This window comes from Telopea speciosissima, chromosome 10 (genome assembly GCF_018873765.1).
Source record: "Telopea speciosissima isolate NSW1024214 ecotype Mountain lineage chromosome 10, Tspe_v1, whole genome shotgun sequence".
Taxonomy (NCBI): domain Eukaryota; kingdom Viridiplantae; phylum Streptophyta; class Magnoliopsida; order Proteales; family Proteaceae; genus Telopea; species Telopea speciosissima.
This window is the reverse complement of record NC_057925.1, coordinates 51,464,926-51,486,213: the sequence shown is the minus strand read 5'-3', so window position 1 is coordinate 51,486,213 and position 21,288 is coordinate 51,464,926. Positions and strand designations below refer to the sequence as shown.

At 38.1% G+C, this 21,288-nt stretch overlaps 1 protein-coding gene across 6 annotated transcripts in view; it reads left to right on the top strand.

Annotated features, from left to right (window-relative positions):
* Positions 1-21,288, top strand: part of LOC122642206 (casein kinase 1-like protein 10) — a 37,678-nt gene continuing 16,390 nt past the window's right edge. Inside the window, exons 1-14 of one of the 6 annotated variants that reach the window (XM_043835636.1) lie at positions 1-842; positions 958-998; positions 2,014-2,083; positions 2,332-2,480; positions 2,621-2,716; positions 3,969-4,039; positions 7,945-8,006; positions 8,418-8,481; positions 8,619-8,703; positions 8,861-8,987; positions 9,159-9,232; positions 9,315-9,378; positions 11,001-11,169; positions 11,970-12,172. In XM_043835636.1, coding sequence (XP_043691571.1) covers positions 767-842; positions 958-998; positions 2,014-2,083; positions 2,332-2,480; positions 2,621-2,716; positions 3,969-4,039; positions 7,945-8,006; positions 8,418-8,481; positions 8,619-8,703; positions 8,861-8,987; positions 9,159-9,232; positions 9,315-9,378; positions 11,001-11,169; positions 11,970-12,172 — 1,351 coding nt within the window. In that variant the 5' untranslated portion in view covers positions 1-766. Of the gene's footprint in view, positions 843-957; positions 999-2,013; positions 2,084-2,331; positions 2,481-2,620; positions 2,717-3,968; positions 4,040-7,944; positions 8,007-8,417; positions 8,482-8,618; positions 8,704-8,860; positions 8,988-9,158; positions 9,233-9,314; positions 9,379-11,000; positions 11,170-11,969; positions 12,575-21,288 lie in introns of those variants that run through there. The other 5 variants (XM_043835635.1, XM_043835638.1, XM_043835634.1 and 2 more) reach the window with 5 other exon arrangements.

The window sequence follows — 21,288 nt, the reverse complement described above, 5'->3', positions numbered from 1 at the left end:
TCCTTTCTTTTCATTCTTGGTCCTCTCCTTCTTCTTCCACTTTTCTTCCTGTCATCTTTCTATCCGTATAATACCACTCATTATTCCTTATATCCTTCGTATCAACTTCTCCAATAATTTCACCTTTTCTTCCTTTTCCTCTTCAGATCCCACCATAAAAGCCTCGGATTTCTTCTAAAATTGATTGTGGAATTCCTGAAATTTTGCTTTCTTTTGGACGTAAATTTGAATTCTTTTTTTTTTTCTTCTTTTGCTTTTCGAGTTATTTGACAAGATAATCCCTTTTTGGATTGGGGTTTCTATTGCCATTTGATCTCTGTACCAATGTCGTTTGGTGGTCCGGGAATTAGGGTTCCGATCGGCGGCTGGTAAGTGGAGATTTTAGGGTTTCTTCTTTTCTCCGGTGGATGTATATTATTGGTGTTAGATACTTAGATCAGGGTTTGCTTGATCGAGGAAGAGGTTTTGGGGTTATGTTTCGGTGGTGGATGAAGCTTTCTAATCTAGAGAGGATTGATTGAATAAATTGTTGTTTTAGGGGATTCTGTTTCCGTCATTTTGTTGGATATTAGTGGTTACGAAGGAATTTGCGGGTGGATCATTTTTGTCTTCTTTTCTCCCCGATTCATGGCGTGCTGATATTGATGAATCTGGGTGTTTCTATTGGGATCTGAGGATTTGGTGGATTTGGTGAAGGTGGAGGCCAAGCTAAGTTATTGTCATCCTTAAGTGATTTGGAGTGAGGTCTATATAGCTGGATTTTATCATGGATCATGTCATTGGTGGCAAGTTTAAGCTTGGGAGAAAGATTGGGAGTGGATCTTTCGGCGAGCTTTACCTAGGTATGGCGTGTTGCATTCTTGTATTCCTTTCATGAATCCTATTTTCTGCATTGTCTGTTTTCCATTGTCAGTACTATTCCTTCATATTTTTTTTTGGTGGTTTAATTTGATTTAGGGGTTAACATACAAAGTGGAGAGGAAGTAGCAATCAAGTTGGTAAGTCAATACTCTTGTTTTCTGGTGAAAATTTATTATTCTGTTGGATTCAATGATTTTGTATTAGATACATGGGAAAGAGAACACTACCTGGGCACTGTGCGGTGCGCTGCCCCTGCACCCTGACACAGGGGCGAGCGAAATGCCCCCCCCCCAATGGAAAGGTTCTTTCTCCCTAGATATATTTACTTATTTAGATATTAAATTTCGTAATGTAGTATTGTTGTTCGTGGTTAAACAGATTGAACTTATTCCTTTGCAGTGATTATGCTGACATGGGTCATTAATAATGTAATCGCAAACTGAAGGGAACTTGGAAATTGTCTCCTGATCTGTTCATCTAGTTTGAAAAAGTGTGTGTTTGCTTCTGTTACTCTAGTTTGTTGTCTTGTCAGTAAACACATTCTCATTACATCACGTAGTATTCTCTGGCTTCAAAATCCATGCAACGATATCTGCGGTGTAGTACCCTAAGCAAGTCAAGTGCTAACATTTCCATGTTTGTCAGTAAACACAGTCTCATTACATCACATAGTATTCTCCAGCATGGATCTTGCTTATCTGCATTTTAGTATTGGTAGCTCTTGTAGTGCCACGGACATTAATTTGTTTAGCTGTGCCCTTGTCCAACACTTTTTGTATGCTAATGTGAAATCAAGAAATGTAAGCTTTGCTGTACACAATTTGTATCTTTTCCATCACATGATTTTGAGGAGAAGAATAATTGCAGTGGCTCCTCAGGGCTTTCAGGAGTTCAATATAAGGTCACCCAAAACCTGCCCGAAACAAGCCAGAACTCCAGGAAATATCTACTTGGATTTTTTTTAAGCAAAGGATTGTGTAATGGATACAATACCTGCCTTTTATTTGCTTTGGTATCTTGGTCATTGTCCCCCTCCCCACCCTTATGCTAGCTTGTTTTTTGATGTGCATAATCAATTTTGCTATCATAATTTTTTTTAAAAATTTTTAAGTTCCGTGAACCAAATATTTTTCTTGCCATTGCATTTCTCAGGAGCCTGTGAAGACCAAGCACCCCCAGCTTCACTATGAATCCAAATTGTATATGCTTCTTCAGGGGGGAAGTAAGTTGCTTTTCCCCATCTCTTGTACTTTTCTTTCCCTGAAATGCTAACCGGTTTATTTATTACTTAATAAAGTAATAAGTATGTTTCTATGTAAGAGTGGTGTATTCTATATGATAAGCTGTTGAAAAATAATAATGATTAATTTATCTGATGCATCAAGAAATGATAACGATATTTTTGCATTCACCCAAAAAAAGAAGTCAGTCTTTTTTCATCTGATTTTTTTTTTTTCTTTTTTTATGAAGCGGGAATTCCCCACCTGAAATGGTTTGGAGTTGAGGGTGAGTACAATGTCATGGTTATTGACCTTCTTGGGCCAAGCCTAGAGGACTTGTTCAATTATTGTAATCGGAAGTTCACATTGAAAACAGTGCTGATGCTTGCTGATCAGTTAGTAAGTTTTTGTGATCTGGCACTTGATTTGGAAAAAGTTAACACATGCAAAAGCTGTTATCATGACATTATGTTTTAAAATGTGTTCTTAGCTATTGGAGTTGCCATTGGTAATGTTCCTCACACTGTTTCTTCATACAGATTAACAGAGTTGAATATATGCACTCGAGAGGTTTCCTTCACCGTGATATAAAGCCTGACAATTTTTTAATGGGTTTAGGGCGGAGAGCAAATCAGGTATTGCTTACATTTACTATGTGAACATGGTAAATCAAATGTTGATGAGATCATTAACTGGTTTTTGTATAGTACTTCAGATATTGATAAGATAATCCATCCATAATGACACTTATATCCTTCCAAATTCAATGAGAGATATGAATTGCAAGTGTTCCTTTGTTAGCATGAAGACAATGGAAAACAAGAAATTTGAGCTTGTGGATTTGTGTGCGAGAGAAGCATGTTTGTGTATGTTACTATCTTGGTTGTGGGGAACTCATGAATGGGAAGAGTGCTGTAATAACTAGCAAATATTTTCTCTTCTTTTAATGATCTTCCTCTTCAGGGTTTAGAGGTGTTCCCTCCCCCCCCCCCCCCCCGGTCATTTCCCATAAAAAAGCGCGTACCCAGTGCAAGGGGCTCCCACCACAGAGGGGCCTGGGGAGGGTCATAATGTACGCCGCCTTATCCCCGCTTCGCGGAGAGGCTGTTTCCAAAGACTCGAACCCATGACCATTTGGTCACAATAGAGCAACCTTACCGTTGCACCAAAGTCCATCCTCGGTCATTTCCCATATTTATGAAAAAATAAAATATGCTGAATCAAGTTCAGGTATCTGGGTATCCTAGTTGTAGATCACCCATGAAGGCAAAGAGCTTGAATATCTGTGCAGAATTGCTCTTTCTTTATATTCTATTCTTCTGATTAGCAAGGGTGAAGAGTGTTTCCCCAAGTCATTAAATGTTAAGGTCCGGTATACTTCACCTACGAGAACATGCTACTGCTATGGAGGAAGTTGGTGGTTGGAATCCCCCTCGAACAGGTCTTTTATTTTGATTCAGATTATGGTCAAACTTTAAATTGTTTTGAATGTGGTAAATGTAGACGAGTAAATAATTGCTATAGATTTGGAAGGAAAGAGTTACTGCCGTACCGAACAGCATCAATATTTTCTAAGTGGTGTAGGGGCATGAACACTTGCAATATTGATGCTCAAGTCTTGAGTAACTTGATTTTCCATCTACATTTGGGTCAATGATAATATTGGAGATAACTTTCCGGATATGGCTACTTGGCTAGACTTTTAACAGACCTTTAGGGTACCTAATTGGTTCCTATACCTGTTAGATTTGAACAGCTTAGTTTTCCTCAGAAGTCATTGGTTTACCAGAACACATTTACATCTCTCTTCCTGTGTAATGCTGGACTATTTATTTAGGTAAATTTTCATCTTCGATCTCTATTCTATTAATATGCTCTTTTACACAGGTATATATTATCGATTATGGCCTTGCCAAAAAGTATAGGGATCTTCAAACTCACAAGCACATACCATACAGGTATATCTAGCTGTATTCAGTATCTAAGATCACTGGTTTATGCTTTTCCTGTTGCTGTCCTTGTTGATTTGCTTTTGCGCTTTATATAACTGTTTTATGCTTATCCTGCTGCCAGCCTTGTTTCTTTGCCTTTTAGCTCCAGTTTTGCGTGTAGTTTATGTTATCTAAACTGGCCTTTTACTTCATTTTAATGGTGACATTTAGTCATAATCCATAGTAATTTTGAGGTGCTGTACTCATGTATTGGCACAATTACACTTTTAATATTCTTTTCCCTTAACAGCTAATGATCTTAATGGAGAGAGCTTTCCAATGGATTTTAGAGGTTATCAGTTTTGAAACCTGTAAGATGGAAGATGCAAATATGCTAGAAGGAGACAAAATATGGTAACTACATAGTACTAACAATCTAATGCAAACTTGACCTCGAACCAGGGAAAAAAATTAGTGGGAGATCGATTGCAGCAGGATCAATAAAATAAGGAAGAAAAAAATTTGAATAACTGAATTTTATTTTTTTTAGTTTCTCCTTTTCTGTTTACATATGAAAGAAGAACATAAAAGGATAGGGAAGGGGTATAGGGGACTCTCAGTCCAGGGTCTCTCACCCAAGGCCTCTCACTGTCACTGCAACTCACAGCTTCAACCATAGCTCTCTATTTTCTTCAATCTTCAACCGGGCCCTGTATTCAGCCTTGCTCCTTATTCATATAATAACCGGTTACAGCTCTTTAGACCTTTCCTAATTAAAAATCAATTACAAAGCAACATAATCCCAATCTAATTAAGAAACTAAAGAATCCTAAACCTATTAATGTAGTCATATATAGGCACGACCTAATAGGAACCAGGGTAAAACAGAATTCTGAAACTGTTTACAGTTGGGGCTGTTTAGGGTAAACCTATGGTGAGGTTAAGGAATTAGGGTAAGGTTTATATATGGTTTTAATGTTCAGGTTTAGGGGATTAATATGGTGTAAAGAAAGTAGGGTTTGGGTAGGTCTAGAAATTCTGCAATTTTAGGGTTAGGGTTAGGGTTTTAGATTTCAGGTTTGAGGTTAAATCTAGACTTTAGAAAGGGACTTTGGGGCAGGGCTTGGGGTCGAGTGTAGCTGGCTGTAGGAGGGTGACTCGATCAGGTTTTGGGGATGTTTTGATGGCTGGTTAGGGCTAGACATAATTTAGAATGGGGTTTTGGGTTTTTGGGTTTTGTGGGAGGTGATGGGGATTAGGGTTAGGATAGTCTGATTGGGCTGAAAGTGGGATCAAGTGTAGGGGGGAGTGTGGTGGATGTATGCTGGAAGTTTGGGACAGATCTGATGGTGGGATGATGGTTGCTTAGAAACTAAGCTATGGTTCAAAGGTGGTAGTTGCAGGTTTAATGGAGGGGATGTAAAGCTGGCTTTGAGATCTGATTGGATCGATGGGCGAAGGGATGGCTTAGGTTAGAGGACGAAGAAGAGAAGGATGTATTCAGGAATTGAAAGTTAACTTACTGATTTGAAGAACCAGCAATGGCAGCAGCTTGAAACTAGAAGAAACCTCCTGATCTTCATGATGCAAGGAGTCGTAGGAGTCCACCTACACTGTACCACCTTGAGATCCACAAGGATGTAAGCTCACAGAGGAGCAGCAGCACAATGGCAGCAGACACAGCTTGAAAGAAGAGATTTTTATGCAGAAAACAGTGGGGGAGCCTACCCACGATGGCTTTATTTATAATCTGTTCAATGGCCAAAGGCCTTACACATATTCAGATCTGGGTTTGGAATCCCAGATCTGATTCCTAATTTAAAACAAATCCTCCCTCTTAAAATTGTGGAGGGGAAGGGAAAAAACATAGTTTTAACTAAAATTTAAAAGATGCTCTAAGAGCCAATAGAAATAAAACAAAATCAGCCAATAAGAAAGAGTCACTTAAATTGGACCATTGGTTGGACCGGTTCAATCTAAGAGCTCAAAAAAAAAACTAAGTATAGAAATAAAAAAAACTCCTCTAAGGCTCCAACAAACAATCAGTTCCTTAGGACTTATTTCTTCTTCCTTCTTGTGCTTGGACCTGCATCACCTATAAAATAGAAACTGCTATGGGTAATTAAACATCCCCACACAAGTAATAAAAAACTTCCTAAATAATAACCTATGCAAGCTGTCAAATTGGTCTTCACTTGATCTTCTCCAGCTGGCCATAGGGCCCATGAAATCTAGGAATTATCTTTCTGCTTTAATATTGGTTGATATCCCTCCAAATAGGCAATCTCAAAGTTGATCCTTGGACAGAATTCAACTTGTTATGGCAGCACTCGATTATGGAAAATATCCCCTCGAAATCAGCAAACATATCCCCTTGGCAGCTCTCGATTATGGAAAATATCCCCTTGAAATCAGCAAACTTATCCCCTCTTGAAATCAGCAAACTTGATAGTCATATAATCTGAAAATATTTCTCCAGATAAATCTGATCGAGATCCTCATAATATGCTGACTAGACTGCAGGATATGACCCAGTTATGGCTGCTCGACAGCCCAAGCCATGGCCAGTTGTGGACCAGATTTAGAGCCCCAATCGAAGACTTGATCTACATCAGTCATTCAGAAAATATAGTAACTGGAATGGTACTAGCAGTCATTCTTCTTCTAATTAATGAAATTAGAGTAAAGAAATCTTCCAGCATCACCAATTTTATGTAATCTGAACTAATATTAAAACTGATCCATACAATATTGGGCCATGGGTAAATCAGTCCATGAAAAGGACGTATTCAGTGCACGAGGCTCCCACCACTGCAGGGTTTGGGGAGGGTAAGTCAGTCTATGACCGAAACTGAAATTTCTAAATTGTCTGTGACCCCAAAACAAGAAAAACCAAAATATAACTGACCCAAACGATAAAATAAGAGATGGGCTAGCAGAGGAATGAGAGCTGAAATTGCCGAACTGTTTGTGTGACCGCAAAATGAGAAAAATCAACTGGAAGCCATTTCAGTGGCTGGAGTCACTTCCAAACCCAGCAGCCCTTTATACACTTCCATGCCCATTAACCTTATCAGTTAATTTGTCCCAGTGTTTGTCTCATGATGCTTTGTATCAGTCCCCGGGTGTTTTTTTTTTCCAGTAAGAACCTTAAGCCTGTCGATTTAAGGGGTGGAGGATTTCAAACTGGAGCTGGAGTTGGAAGGTCAAGCATGGAATCCTATTTTTAAATGGAAGTTATTATTGACATCTGGAATGATCTTCCCTGCCCTTGTCTTGCGTCCTTATTCTTCAACCTTGAAGGGTTGGTAAGTAACATTTTGCTGGAAAATTGGACGAAATAACTTACAATAGCTCCTTGAACATCCTTCATCTTCTTGGGCATTAAGGTGACTCTTAACTTGGTGTAAGAAGGTGTTAGCATAGTTGTCAAGGCGTTGGAGGGGGCATAGATGCAAGGCAATCAAGGCACCTGGACGACTATGGGTATTAGTGTTCTTAAACCCATGGTTTGCCACCTTATGAGCTATCTGTAATCTGCTTTTCCTCACTTTATCCTTCATCTGCTGCTTCAGAAGCTGTAAAGGTTCATGAGCTTAGGACAGTAATTTTGGTTTCAAAATGGAAAATAATATTCATTTCTTCATTGACTTAATGGATATCAATTGATGGGATGGTTGTGCCCAACATAATTTTTAACTTACATTAGTAATATGGAAATCATTAATGTCCCAATTCTGAAGTTTGTGGCTTACATGTAGCTTACCTGAATACACTAACTCTGATGCATCAGATTAAAGGAGGACATGATTGTTGGCATATTGATGTTGATTTATCTTGGTTGCATTTCTTTTGAATTTTGTATTAGCTATTGTTCACTAACTTCATCGTTTAAATTAATTATCTTTGAGACTCATCAAATTCCCTTACAGGGAAAACAAGAATCTCACTGGAACAGCTCGCTATGCAAGTATCAACACTCATCTTGGAGTTGGTGAGTAAAGTGTCATGTCACTTTTTCTTGCCACTGTTTGTATGTTAGATGTGTAAAATTAGGATGTACACTAGAAAAAGAAAAAGTGAACACCATGTAACAACCATGTTATCGTCATTAATTGCATTTTCCCAAAAAGCTGTTGTTTTCTATGCAAACTTGAACAAGTAGGAAACGGAGTTAAGAGATCCCCTATATTTATGTATTTATCATGGAATTGGTTTGCCTGGGGCTTTAGAACTTCCATTTCTGGTTTTTCCATTCCATCCAGAGTCCCCAGCATATAGCATGAGGCAAACTTAACCCAAGAATCTTTCCTACCCCAAGAATGGGCTTATGGAGTCTCTTTTTTCAGTTTCAATAATGAATTTAGATTTGGTCCAGATTATAATGAGGCTAATTTCCTTGCAGAACAAAGCAGGAGAGATGATCTGGAGTCCCTTGGTTACGTGCTTATGTATTTCCTAAGGGGAAGGTTGAACATATATCCCAACTGCCCTTTACCCATTCTTTTTCCTGCTTTTCTTGCTTGATACTGGAATTTTCTGCCAAGGACTTACATTATGTCATTTCAGACATTCATATTATGTTTGTGTGATTGTTGTGCATCAGCCTTCCCTGGCAGGGTTTGAAAGCTGGGACTAAAAAGCAGAAGTACGATAAGATCAGTGAAAAGAAGATGCTAACGCCTATAGAGGTAATCTCCCTTTCCAACTTGCCAGTAGCTTATGATAAAGTCCTCTTTGCTGGTGCTATGACTGCAAGGCTCATCCATGAATTATTGAATAAGTTCTTTTGGATATTAAATTTGCAGGCTAATTGAATTTGCTTGAAATGCTTATATTATTCTACAGGTGCTCTGTAAATCATATCCTTCAGAGTTTATATCATACTTCCACTATTGCCGATCCCTGCGGTTTGATGACAAACCAGATTATTCATATCTGAAGAGACTTTTCCGTGACCTATTCATCCGAGAAGGTAGATCCAAAGTTTTTTCTTAAGCCAAGTTTATGGCTGGCAGCCCTTTAAGATAGTGCTTTGTATTGTTAAATCCTAGACACATTAAGAAAGGCATGGGGGGTGTTTTTATTTCTAAATTTAACTCTCATCACTATATTAGGGTGTGTCTTGACAGTTTCATTGGTGCAGGTTATCAGTTTGACTATGTGTTTGACTGGACTATATTGAAGTATCCTCAGATTGGTGCCAATCCTAGATTACGTGTGGGTGTTTTTAGAACTTTTAAGTATGTATCTTTTTTCTTAAATTAATGTTTCTAAATGTACTTTTTCTGTGCACTTTCAGCAGCCCAGTGGGAAAACAGGCCCAAGCGCTGGACCATCCGCAGAAAGACCAGAGAGGACTTCAGGTCTGTTATGATACAATTAATATTCTTCAATTGGGCATAGGAAGACTTTATTTTAGCCCATGGATGGGTTCTATGGGCCTTGGTATTTTTATTTTGGGTTTATTGCTGTAATGGGTTTCTTTACTAAGCCCTATTTGGAGTCCTAATTTTATATATGGGATTAAGTATATGGATAAGATTGTGTGGGTCCTATGTACTGTTAAGTAGTCAAGTTTGTTTAGTCTAGAAAGAGTCCTTTTTATTTAAGCATTTTATGTCCTATCGTTAGTCAGTAGTTTTATGTTATTTTGTCTACTTAGTTAGTTTAACTTGTTAGGAAAGTTAAAGTGTCCTTAGTAGTTTGTTTCTTCTTTGTTTTTTGGGTTTTGTAAATATGTAATCACCCTTCTCCTATGATTGGGAATTGAATGGATATGATTTTGCAATTGAGTGCTTTGCTGGTTTTATTCTCTCTTCTCTTAACTTGTTAAGAGTTTTCTTTCCCCTCCCCACCCCACGATTATACTCTCTTAGTACTTCTTTCTTTTCTCATCTCTCCTCTCATTATCCCTCCCATTAATTCTCTCATTATATCTCCTTCTCTTCCCCCCATGGTAGGAAGTTTTCTCCTATTCTCTTCTCTCTCTGCTATTGGTTTGTTTAGCTTCAAATTCTATTTTAAGGGAGATTTTATTTCTTCTCACGTTATTATTTCTCTCCTATTTTCTCTCTTTCTTTATTTTCAATACCATCACCCATTAATATCATCTTTCTCCTATTTTCCCTCTCTTTCTTTATTTTCACTACCATCACCCATTGATGTCATCTCTCTCCTATTTTCCCTCTATTTATTTATTTTCACTACCATCACCCATTTATATCATCTCTCTCCTATTTTCCCTCTCTAACTTTATTTTCACTACACCCATCAATATTTTAATTCTGGTTCGTTATTTCTTGGAGTAAATATGGAATTTTACATATTAAAATCTGTTGTTATTCCTCATTAATTTTGAACCATTAGATCTAGATTCAGGTTTGGCCATATTAAAATCATTAGGTCAAAATATGATAATCTGAAATAGAATCTGGCCCATATATAGCCTCCTTCAGATTAAAATCTTCTCCGCCATTCCCATAGTGAGCCCATCACTTGCAGATCCATCATTTAATATGCATTATGTTTTCTTTCTACCTTCTGGAGGTTAGGGTTGCAAGTACTAGTCTTTGAAACCCATTAAAGTGTTTAAAGTTTTCTTTTCTTATCATTCGACATTAATCTACTATATTGAATTCTCCATGTTACGAACATATACCTTTGGAAACCTCTATACTATAATTATGAACTCTTAGTTACAATTCAACCTAGAGGGACATCTCAAGCGTCCACTTTGCTTGATATATAGTAGATATTATTCATACTAGTTTTAGTAGGGATATATGTATTATTGTCTATTTATTCAACATTATCATGTTGTCTTTGTTCGAATGTGATGCATATTTTCTGTAGCAGGGGAGGGGCCAAATATGAAACTCTTTTTGTCTGTACTTTTCAACTGTTGGCATTTATGGTTTCTTTAAAATACATGAATTTGCTTAGGCTCTTTGATGACTGATATATTTGTTTTATTTGTTTCATCTAGTGGGACAAGAGATTCGGGACAGATTCTCAGGCGCAGTTGAAGCATTTGCTAGAAGAAACAATTCAGGTTCAGGTCTACACGGTGATCACTCCAAGCACAAGAATTCTGAGGATGTATCCTCCAAGGATGTTGTAAGGAGTCTCCGCCATGAACCATCATTTATCAATGTATAATGTGAAAATAATTCAGTCTTGCAATCTTGCTTTCCCTAAAATTTGTTCAGACTACTTTTGATCCCTAAAGAGCAACTATGAAATTGCTAGCCAATATATCAGGGCAATTATGCCTTTGTCATCTGACCTTTTAATTTTACATGACCTCGAGTGATTCTCCTTTACCCTGTCCCATCGATGAGCTTATCTTGGTTGTTCACCGCTTTGAGCTACCTGGAGAACGGGTCTTGGCAAACCAATTATTGGATGGTTTGCACAGCACATGGGTTAGCCATGTCTAGTTTAGGGTTCTATCTTAACCATAAAACCCAAAATGTATTGAGCTCTAACCCTTGTACTTTTAATGCTGAACCAAAATTACCAAAATTTAGTTTTTCCATAGCTCAAAATTTTCACATGAGGATTGCATTTGGACAGAAATTTCTCAGATATATAGAGGACCATGTTGAAGTGTTAACATGTTAACATTTTAGCACCAATTAAACTACCATGTGTTAGGTGTTTGGGCCATCTAGGAATCCTTGCCCAATTTTGAATTATAAGTTGAGTTTAAGCATATTATATTGTGTGTGTGTGTGTGTGTGTGCAGGCATTTATTTATGCAATTCACTTTATAATAAACAAAATCTGAAAATTTTGACATACTCGAACAAGTATTGCTTTTGTACTGTTTCCACATCCATTGTCGAACCCTTGTATCTTAACACCAGTACCCAATCGATTTAAAGGATCAATGCTTGTGTTTTGTGTGTAGACAACTCAGGGTGCTGATATTATTTGTTGTTGATTTTGTCAGCAAGCTGATTCGGAAAGAGGCCGCACTTCTTCCTCTCGGAATGGCAGCACTTCTAAGAGGGCTGTTATCTCAAGTAGCCGACCGAGCTCCTCTGGTGAGCCCAGTGAGAGTCGATCTGGCCGGATGGTCTCAGGCAGTGGGCGCCTGTCCACGACCCAAAGGATGCAGCCTGGATTTGATTCCAAGTCATCATCCCTCGCACGTGCTGCTGCTGCTGCAAGAGGTGCTCGTGATGACACTTTTCGGAGCTTTGAGCTCCTCTCAATTGGGACTGAGAAGAGGAAGTAAAGGAGATCCATATGGTAAGAAGAGATGACCGACCGTCTGTCAAGGGGAAATCCCCTTACTGTTTCTCTTTGAGTTCTGAGCATTTATTATCTTTCCTTTGTACATGCAAATATGGGTTCTTGGGTTTTCTTCACAGCTGAAGCTCGATGAGTTCCTCTTTCAAAACATTTTCAGTTACCTTTAGTCAGAGGCTCACGCCATTATATTGTTGTAGACTCATCCAAGAAAGAGAAAATTCTCACTCTAGGGAATTGTCAATGTATCTGAGACTTGGGTAGTTGTAATAAATACAGTTGCCATTCATGTTTAGATAACTTTTTTTTTTGGATAAGAAATGCACTTATTTATTGAAGCGTGTAAAATGCATGGTGTTTGAGTTGCAAGCATCAGATAATCAAGGAGTGGAGTGTGGCCAGGCTCTCACACGCACAGGATAGGGCCATCTGAGCCAGGGAGTCAGCTAGGCTGTTTCCAAAAATTAACCCTACCTCCCTTTTGGAAATTAATTAGCACCATTAGTAAATTACTGTGAAGTGGTGAGGTGGAAGGAGTAAATTTTATTGAAACCAGAAAATACCATTTTTATGTAGTTAAGTACCTATTTTACCCTTGTACATTTTAACTCTAATTATCTTTTTCTTCTCCCTCTTCAACCGAAAAATCCTTCCCAGACAAAGAACCACCAACCTACAACCTTACATCTGTTGCTATGATACACACTCTGGCAACAACTGAAGAAGAAAGGCTTCAACCGGTGACCATCGTAATCACTTCGGCGAACATTGATGGCGGCCCAGGAACCGTGAATCCTTGAGAAGGTAAGTGATGAACCTTCTTTGCCACTTGCCATTTTCTCTTCTAATTCTTGAGAATGTAAGTGTGATGAACCATGAGTTGTAGTGGCCATGCCCTTCTCTCTCTGGTTTGTCGACGTTCCCACGCCATCTTTTTGCAAGGTTGACCTTCATCGTTCTGTCTCTCTATTCCTCTGTTGCCATTGGCTCAAAAAACAACCCCATCGCTGGTTATCTCAACACCTTCGATTCCATTCTCTTTGCAATATTCATTACCAAAATAACTACATCATAATCGGCCACCTACCTGCTACCATGATAATATGATAGAATTAAGAAAAAAACAAAGGAATGAATAATGGATTTTGGGGAACCTACTATTCTGTAGAGGCTACTCTTCTTGAGAAATGGAAGAGGGAAACAGATCTATTTTATGGGTTATGTATGTTTTATATTTATCTTAAATTTGAGCTCTATTTGTTACTTTTGATAGGGATATGGATGATGGTATATTTAGGTTTAGATACCAATCATTGTTATGAACGTGTCTATTGTAATGAGTGACAGATTAGTTTTATGGGTTAAGTGGAATCTGATTTATAAAGGTTGCATACTGTCCTGATGTTAGATGGGAAACATATCATTTTTATAGGTTAAGTAGAATCTGATTTAGAATAGGGGAGGGTAGTCCAACTGTAAAAATTAAAGCAGTTACATACTATCCAAATATGATTTCTATATTGGAACTTGAAAGATCATCATAAGATCGCAATTCCTTCGATCTGCCAAGCTATGGTGTTTCCTCAACCAGGCCTTACTGAAGTCTTCTTCATTACACACAAAGTACACGTATCCCCCTATAATGCACCCAATATTCCTCGCACCTCCCTAAGCAGCTCAATATTCCACGTACCACCCTTCAATATTCCACGTACCACCCTTGCTTTACACCCTAAATGCCAGATAGGTCCAATCCGTTAAATACCACAGTTAGATGCCAAAATTTTGACAATTTTACCCTTTGCTCTATTTTCTTAAATCTGGAAAGACTTAATTACCCTCATTTATTTGTTACCCTAAACTAATTGAAAATGACCATTTTACCCTTTGTTTTATTTTTATAAATGAAAAGACCTAATTGCCCTCACTTATGTATTACCCTAACTTAATTGAAAAAGACTATTTTACCCCTACATATTTGTTCCTAAAAACCAACCCTAACCTATTTGCTAAAATTAGAAAAAACCAAAATGCCCTCATCTTCCCCAACCTCACCCAAAGAGGATTTCAGATGAGAGGCCGAAACCCCTTTCCCTGTTCGATGAAGAAAACCCTTTTGGGGTTGGAAGTCTTTCGAAGATCTCAAAGCACACTTGTCTTCCCAAATCATCATCTTCTTTTACATACCCCCACCACCACCACCGCCGCCGCCGCCACCCACCATTAACACCATCACCACCGTGAAGCCCCACCTCCAGCACCACCACCACCCACCACCATAGGGAGAGAGAGAGAGAGAGAGAGAGTATGGAAATTATCTCGGCCTCTTCAATACCACCAACATCGGCAAACAATCCAACCATGTCATCGCAATCGAGATGGATTGCCTCCAAAATGCAGAGTTCAACGACTAATACGATAATAACAATTTAGAACATTCACTGAATCAAGTGTAAGCGGTGGGGACTGAGGAGCTAGGGATTCCTGGTCTTTGCTTTGGATCGGACTCATCTCTTTCTCTCTCTTTCTCTTTTGAGTCTTGCCTTGCTACATTGCAGAATCCCTAAAACTTTTTGTGGGTTTTCTCGTCTCTGAGCTTCTTTTATTATTACCTTTTCTAATTCGACACACCTCCTTCTTAGTCTGCCACTGTAATCATAACTTCCATTTTTCCTCTGGAAAAAAAATACTCTCTCTACATTGTGACTGGAATTTACTCAGTTCTCTGTTCCCTCTTTATTTACATAAATAGAACAATTGAAAGGTTCATGAATGGGTAGAAAAGATTTGGGTAGAAATCGATCTGATTGTCTAATTTTTCCATGTTTGATTGCATGGTGGCCTTGATGATGGGTTCGATAGATGGTGGAGCCATGTTTCTTATTTGTGTTGCAGAGCTACTCAGACAAGCAATCAAAGAGTAGATAGCAATCCCTGAGAAATACCCATCATCATCATGATCATCCCTTCACGAGATTTTACTTTTCCCACATATCTTGCCCACAGTTAGTAAGTTCGGGAACGGCAATAATACGGGAATGGATACGTACGGTTAGGGGTGTCAATACCCAACCTGAACTGATGAAACCGGCCCGAAACAGCCCGAATGAGCCCGGACCACACCGGACCGAACTGTTAATGGTTCGGTTCAGTTTGTGGATCCAGAGAGGCAAACGGTTTGGTTTGGTTTGGGTTAGCCCGACGGTGCACCGGTAGCCCGAACCCAAATCAAACCGACCTAACCCGATAAATGAGTAAATTAGTAAATGCCTAATGCCCCATTACCCCCTAAATGTGTTGTGATAGTTTCTCACTTTATCTCATATCCTTTGTTAGTGATTACCCAACCAATTGTATCCATAGGCCATAGGACATAGGATACAAAAATGCATTGTATTTGAAATATTTTATGTACTTATAAGAGAAAGAGAAGAAAAATTAGCATTAATCGGACCTTACTAGTTATATAAAACCGGTACCAAACCGAATCCAAACCGATATCACCCCGTTATCATAAACCGAAACCGACACGAAACCAAACCGCACCGAAACCGAACATTTCTTAATGGTTTGGTTTCGGTTTCTATAAAAGTCACACCGAAACCGAAAAGCCCAAACCGAAACCGGCCCGTTGACACCCCTACGTATGGTAGTCAAACGGACTATATGGTAATAATACTTTTCAAAAAATTCGGCGTAATAATACGATACGATAATAATACGATATATATTTAATACGTGTATAATACGATTGCTATGTAAAAATACGGACATATATTCACTATGCAATAGACATGTACACCTAATAAACACAATAATAGCATTTAGTGATGTGCCTAAATATATAGTTTGATTGGTTAACAAACCTAGATTCATTACATTCTTTATTGTAGGGATTAGAATGACCAATCAAAAGGGATGATTGAAATGAATATTGCTTGTGTACCAAAAAAAAAAAAGAAAAAGAAATGAATATTGCTTATAAAGAGTCTTTTTAGCTTTTATGTACCAAACAAGAAGTAAGATAACATGACTTCTCATCATTCATGAAATCTTGTCATCTCTAGAACAAGATAAACGTCTCTCCCGCAACACTCTCCCCTTCCCCCCCTCTTATATTTTTCTTTCAAATTTCTTCTCTAGTTTCAGATTCTATTTTCAATTTCTAATTTTAGGTTTCGGTTCTACTGCTGAATTGAGTTTTGTTATTAAATATTAACTAAATCTGAGTTTATTTCATGCTTCATGGGTTTTGGACTTTAATAAATCCCAAAGTCTCTCTCTTTGACCATCAAAAACAGAAAGAATGGATGGTTATGAATCTACAGTGATGGAGTTTTTGGCTAAGAAAAGCTTTGAATTCTCACAGATTGTATATGTTTCGTTTGGTTGGGTTTCTTGAAAAAAACCAAACGAATTGCCTTGTGTTGTTGTTGGGCTTCAATTTCTAAGCCGTCCCTGCGATTCTCCTCCATATAATGGAGGGGAAAAGGTTTTTGAAAAATACCTTAAGAATTGTCACTTCAAGTGCACCGCTGCAATCGCCAGCTTGACGAGTGCAAGAACCACCACTGCAATCGCCGGCAGAACGCAAGAAGAGGAAGAAGAGACAGAGAGGAATGGAGAAGGGGAACCAGCCGCTAGATGTTTGATTTTTCGTTGGAGAAGAGACGTGGGTTTGGTAGATTTTAGGTTTTTTTTAATCTAACAGTTAAGATAGATTTTAATTTTTTATTTTAAAATATATATGTAAAAGTATTATACGCGTTTTATTCGAGTATCATACGACAACCCTTAAAATGCACGTATTTTACTATTTCTAAAGTATTATACACAATACAGAGTTTTTTTCATTCATATGTTCAGATACGCATATAATACGCGTATTTACTAACTATGATCTTGCCACATATCAAATGATGCCTTTCTGAGTCGTTCTTCATCTCTTGGGTTCAGAGCTATAGCAAAGAAAGGGCAAAGTGGTAAAAGTTATCAATCAAACTCAGAAATTAGAGTATTGGGTTTTTGTTTCATATTCTGAGTTCCATAGAGAAACGGTTCAAGGAACTTGAATCCACAAGCCGGTGATGAATTGGCTGTGGAAAAATCCCCTCATCTGATTCCCGAGTCTAATGGCAAACAGACTCTTTCGGGAACTACGTCGGTGAAGAAGGAAGAAGATTCCGAAATAATTCCTCGACCTGAGTTGAAATCCCTATACATCAAGATGGATGGAAAGGGTTTGCGTTCCTATGTAGTCAACCATCGTAGGGTGGTGGTGGTGGGTATGTAAAAGAAGATGATGATTTGGGGAAGTTGAGGGCATTTTGGGGTTTTTAGGAACAAATATTTAGGGGTAAAATAGTCTTTTCAAATTAGGTTAGAGTAATACATAAATGAGGGCAATTAGGTCTTTTCATTTATAAAAATAAAACAAAGGGTAAAATGATCATTTTAATTAGTTTAGGGCAACAAATAAGTGAGGGTAATTAAGTCTTTTTAGGTTTAAGAAAATGGAGCAAAGGGTAAAATAGTCAAAATTTTAGCATCTAACGGTGGCATCTCTGAAATTTTAGGAGTATTGGGACTAAAAGAAAGAGTGGATTTATTGAGACTAAAGGCCTGTCCACTAGCTCTACCATATAAGTCCAAACAATCTTTAAGGTTTTTACCAAAAAAAAAAAAAAAAACAATCTTTAAGGTGATTAACTTCTTCCAACTTCATTTCTGAGAAGAGTAAACAATCGTTTGCAAAAAGTAAATGTGTTATCGATTCCGACCGATTGCGAACTTTCACTCCTCTAAGTAGTCCTACCCTTTCAGATTGGCCAATGATACTACTCAGAGCTTGAGAGCATAAAAAAAAAAGAGCAAGGGAAAGTGGATCACCTTGTCGAATCCCTCTGGTTGGGATTACCTTACCACGAGGAGTGCCATTCATCACTGAATTGTAAGACACTGATCTCAATGAGGACATAACCATAGTCATCCATTTACTAGAGAAACCGAACCAGAGGATGAGCTTTTCAATGAATTCCCATTCCACCCTATCATAGGCTTTCATTATGTCCAACTTCAATGCTAGGAACTTTTGTTTACCCTTTTTCTTACGGTTGATGTAGTGGAACAATTCATGAGCCATGAACACATTATCAGAGATGGATCTTTTAGGTATGAAGGCTGATTGAGCGGGTGTAATTATCATATCCAAAACCTCACGTAATCTTGTAGCTAGAATTTTTGTGATCACCTTGACTACAACTGCACATAATGAGATAGGCCTGTAATAATCGGCATACTCAGGATTAGCATTTTTTGGAATCAAACATAGAAAGGTTTCCTTACTGGCATTTGGTGAAAAACCAGAATTAAAGAAATCTCAAACAAAGGTAAATAAATCCTGATGCGTAAGGTCCCAATATTTTTGAAAAAATGCTGGAGGGAGTCCATATGGGCCGAGGGCCTTTGGAGGAGCCATAGAGAAAAGCGCCTATTATACCTCTTCTGGGGAGGGGATAGATCTCAACCTTGTATTCATTTCATCTGTGATTTGGCGATGAATGGTAGCTAGGGCCTGATGGAGGGAATCCTGATCAATCCCTTCTAACTGATATATTTGTTGATAATAAGCTAGCATCTCATCGTAGACTTGAGATTCAAATCGAGTCCACGATCCATCAAGTTTCTTTAAACGGAGGATTTTGTTTCTGCTTCTCCTTGTGATGGTAGTCATCTGAAAAAAAAGCGTGTTGCGGTCCCCTTTAATAGCCATGAGATCCTTGATTTTTGCCTCCACATTTCTTCCTCTTTCTCCAATTCCTCATCTAGTAATTTAGAAACCTCCTCTTCACGCTTCTGTGTAGCATCAGAAGTTGGTCTTGCTTGGATGGTTGAAAGCTCTTGTTGCAAAGCTGAAATCTTTGTTTGAACATGGCCAAAAACTTCTTTATTCCAACGACGAAACATAGGCTTGCAATTATGCATTTTTTAATACAACATAGGGGAAGCATCATTCTAAATCGTAGGAGACCAGGCTTTGATTGCAGTTGGATTGCAATTTGATTACCCTTCCTTTTTACCTAGTAACCTGCTAATCTATTTAACCTACCATTCTTCTTCTATTTTTGTCATTAAAATAGTAAACAATGAAAGCACCCACCTACTTCTCTCTCCCGTTTTTCACTCTGTTCAAATTTTATTCTGTTTTTTTTCCAATTCGAACAGATCAATCTAATCCTCACCGTGATCCAGTTCTTCTCTTTCGTCTCCGTTATAGGTGCGTTCCCTTCTCTGAAATCGATCCAGCTTTCATGGATTCTCAACTGAAATCGCTAAGAAGGCAGAGACAATCCGATGTTTAATTGATCTTGTGCCTTTCTATCCCATGTCTTCTGCTTCTTCGAATATGAAGAGGGAGAAGAAAAGTGACGACACAAGAATCGCACTGTAGGTTAATAAAAAATAAAAAACACAAAGGTAAATTGAAAAAAAAGAGGAAGAGAGAAGTATTGAGGTGCTTTGAAGAAAGTCGATCTGTTCCATGGTTTTAGTGCATGGTATCCGAACGGGTATCGGTAATCGATAAATTGATATGATACCGATACGGTATCGGCCTAGATCGGCTGTCAAAGACAAAATTACCCCTGAATCTCCTTAAAATTTGATTTTTCTGACCATTTTACACCTTGTCTGTACCGTGCTATCGATATCAACACGATATCAGTGACTAGCAAAACCGGAATGTATCACCCGATAGGGGTGATATGACATAGATACTTAGAACCATGATCTGTTCAAAGAAGAACGATGAGGATGAAATGTTGAATAAAAAATTAATTAAATAGAATTGAAGAAAAAACAAAAAAATAAAAACGAATGGAGTAAAAAACGGGAAAGAGAAGAAGTGGGGGAGTCCTTTCATTTTTTACTATTTTAATGACAAATAGTAAAAAATAGAACAAGAATGGTAGGTTAAAGAGATTGGCACGTTACTAGGTGAAAAGGAGGGGCAATCTAGATATTTAAAAACATGAGGGTAGAAAGAGATGTAAATGTTTAAAAGTAGGGTAGTTTCAGAAAAGAAATTTAACATAGGGTAATTTTAGTAATTGCCCCATACAAGTATCAATCTCCATGCAGTGGCATATATAACCTCTACTGGGAATTTCAAGTTCAATTGGGCTTCTTTCATCATCCAAAGTTAAAAGGATCATCCTCTTCCAATTCTATATCATTATTAGGTTGAGTATTATTGTGGGAAACAGGAACGGTAGATGGAGCAGAAGATGTTATGGGTTGGTGGCAGTGAGATGTTGGAAGGTTGTCTAGGAGAATGAGAGGTGTCGGTATAGGAAGTGGAAGGGGAGGTTGGAGAGGGTGATCATGTGGGCTTGGACTGGGAATGTGATTATCCATCAAATGTAGGAGAGACAAGGAAGGAGCCAAAAGAGACGATAAAACAGGTTGCAGATCAAGGAAGAATTCAGGGAGCAGCAGAAATAGGAAAACTAACAAGATCACGTTCCACGGTGGAACACTAGACACGCACAAAGGCGGAAATCACTGACGTAGAGAAAGAGACCTGAGAAGGTCCAGAATCACTCCACCAGAATCTCATCTCTACGACTCGATTCAACAAACAATTAAGATAATATGCAAAAATCTCCAATACCCTGCTGAGATGAAACAAACATTGCACAGCAACAACGAGATCAACGATCGCACTTGCAATCCCAAATTTCTCAACTCTCTCAAAACTCCATTTCAATTCAAGTAACCAAGCCTGGCATAACAAGTTCCTTCCTTTTAAAATCAGCCAAATAAAACACAACTGATGGCAGAGCAAGTTATGTTGTCATCGAATTACACTGTAATCAAATAAAATTCAAAGACTAGGGAGAGAAACACGCACAAAGGTGCAAAAAGCTTTTTTTTAAAATTTTATGTAACTATCAAAATGGGTCAAGGCTTTACAAATTTAATTTGCAACTAGTTTAAAACTAAAAGAACATCTCTGT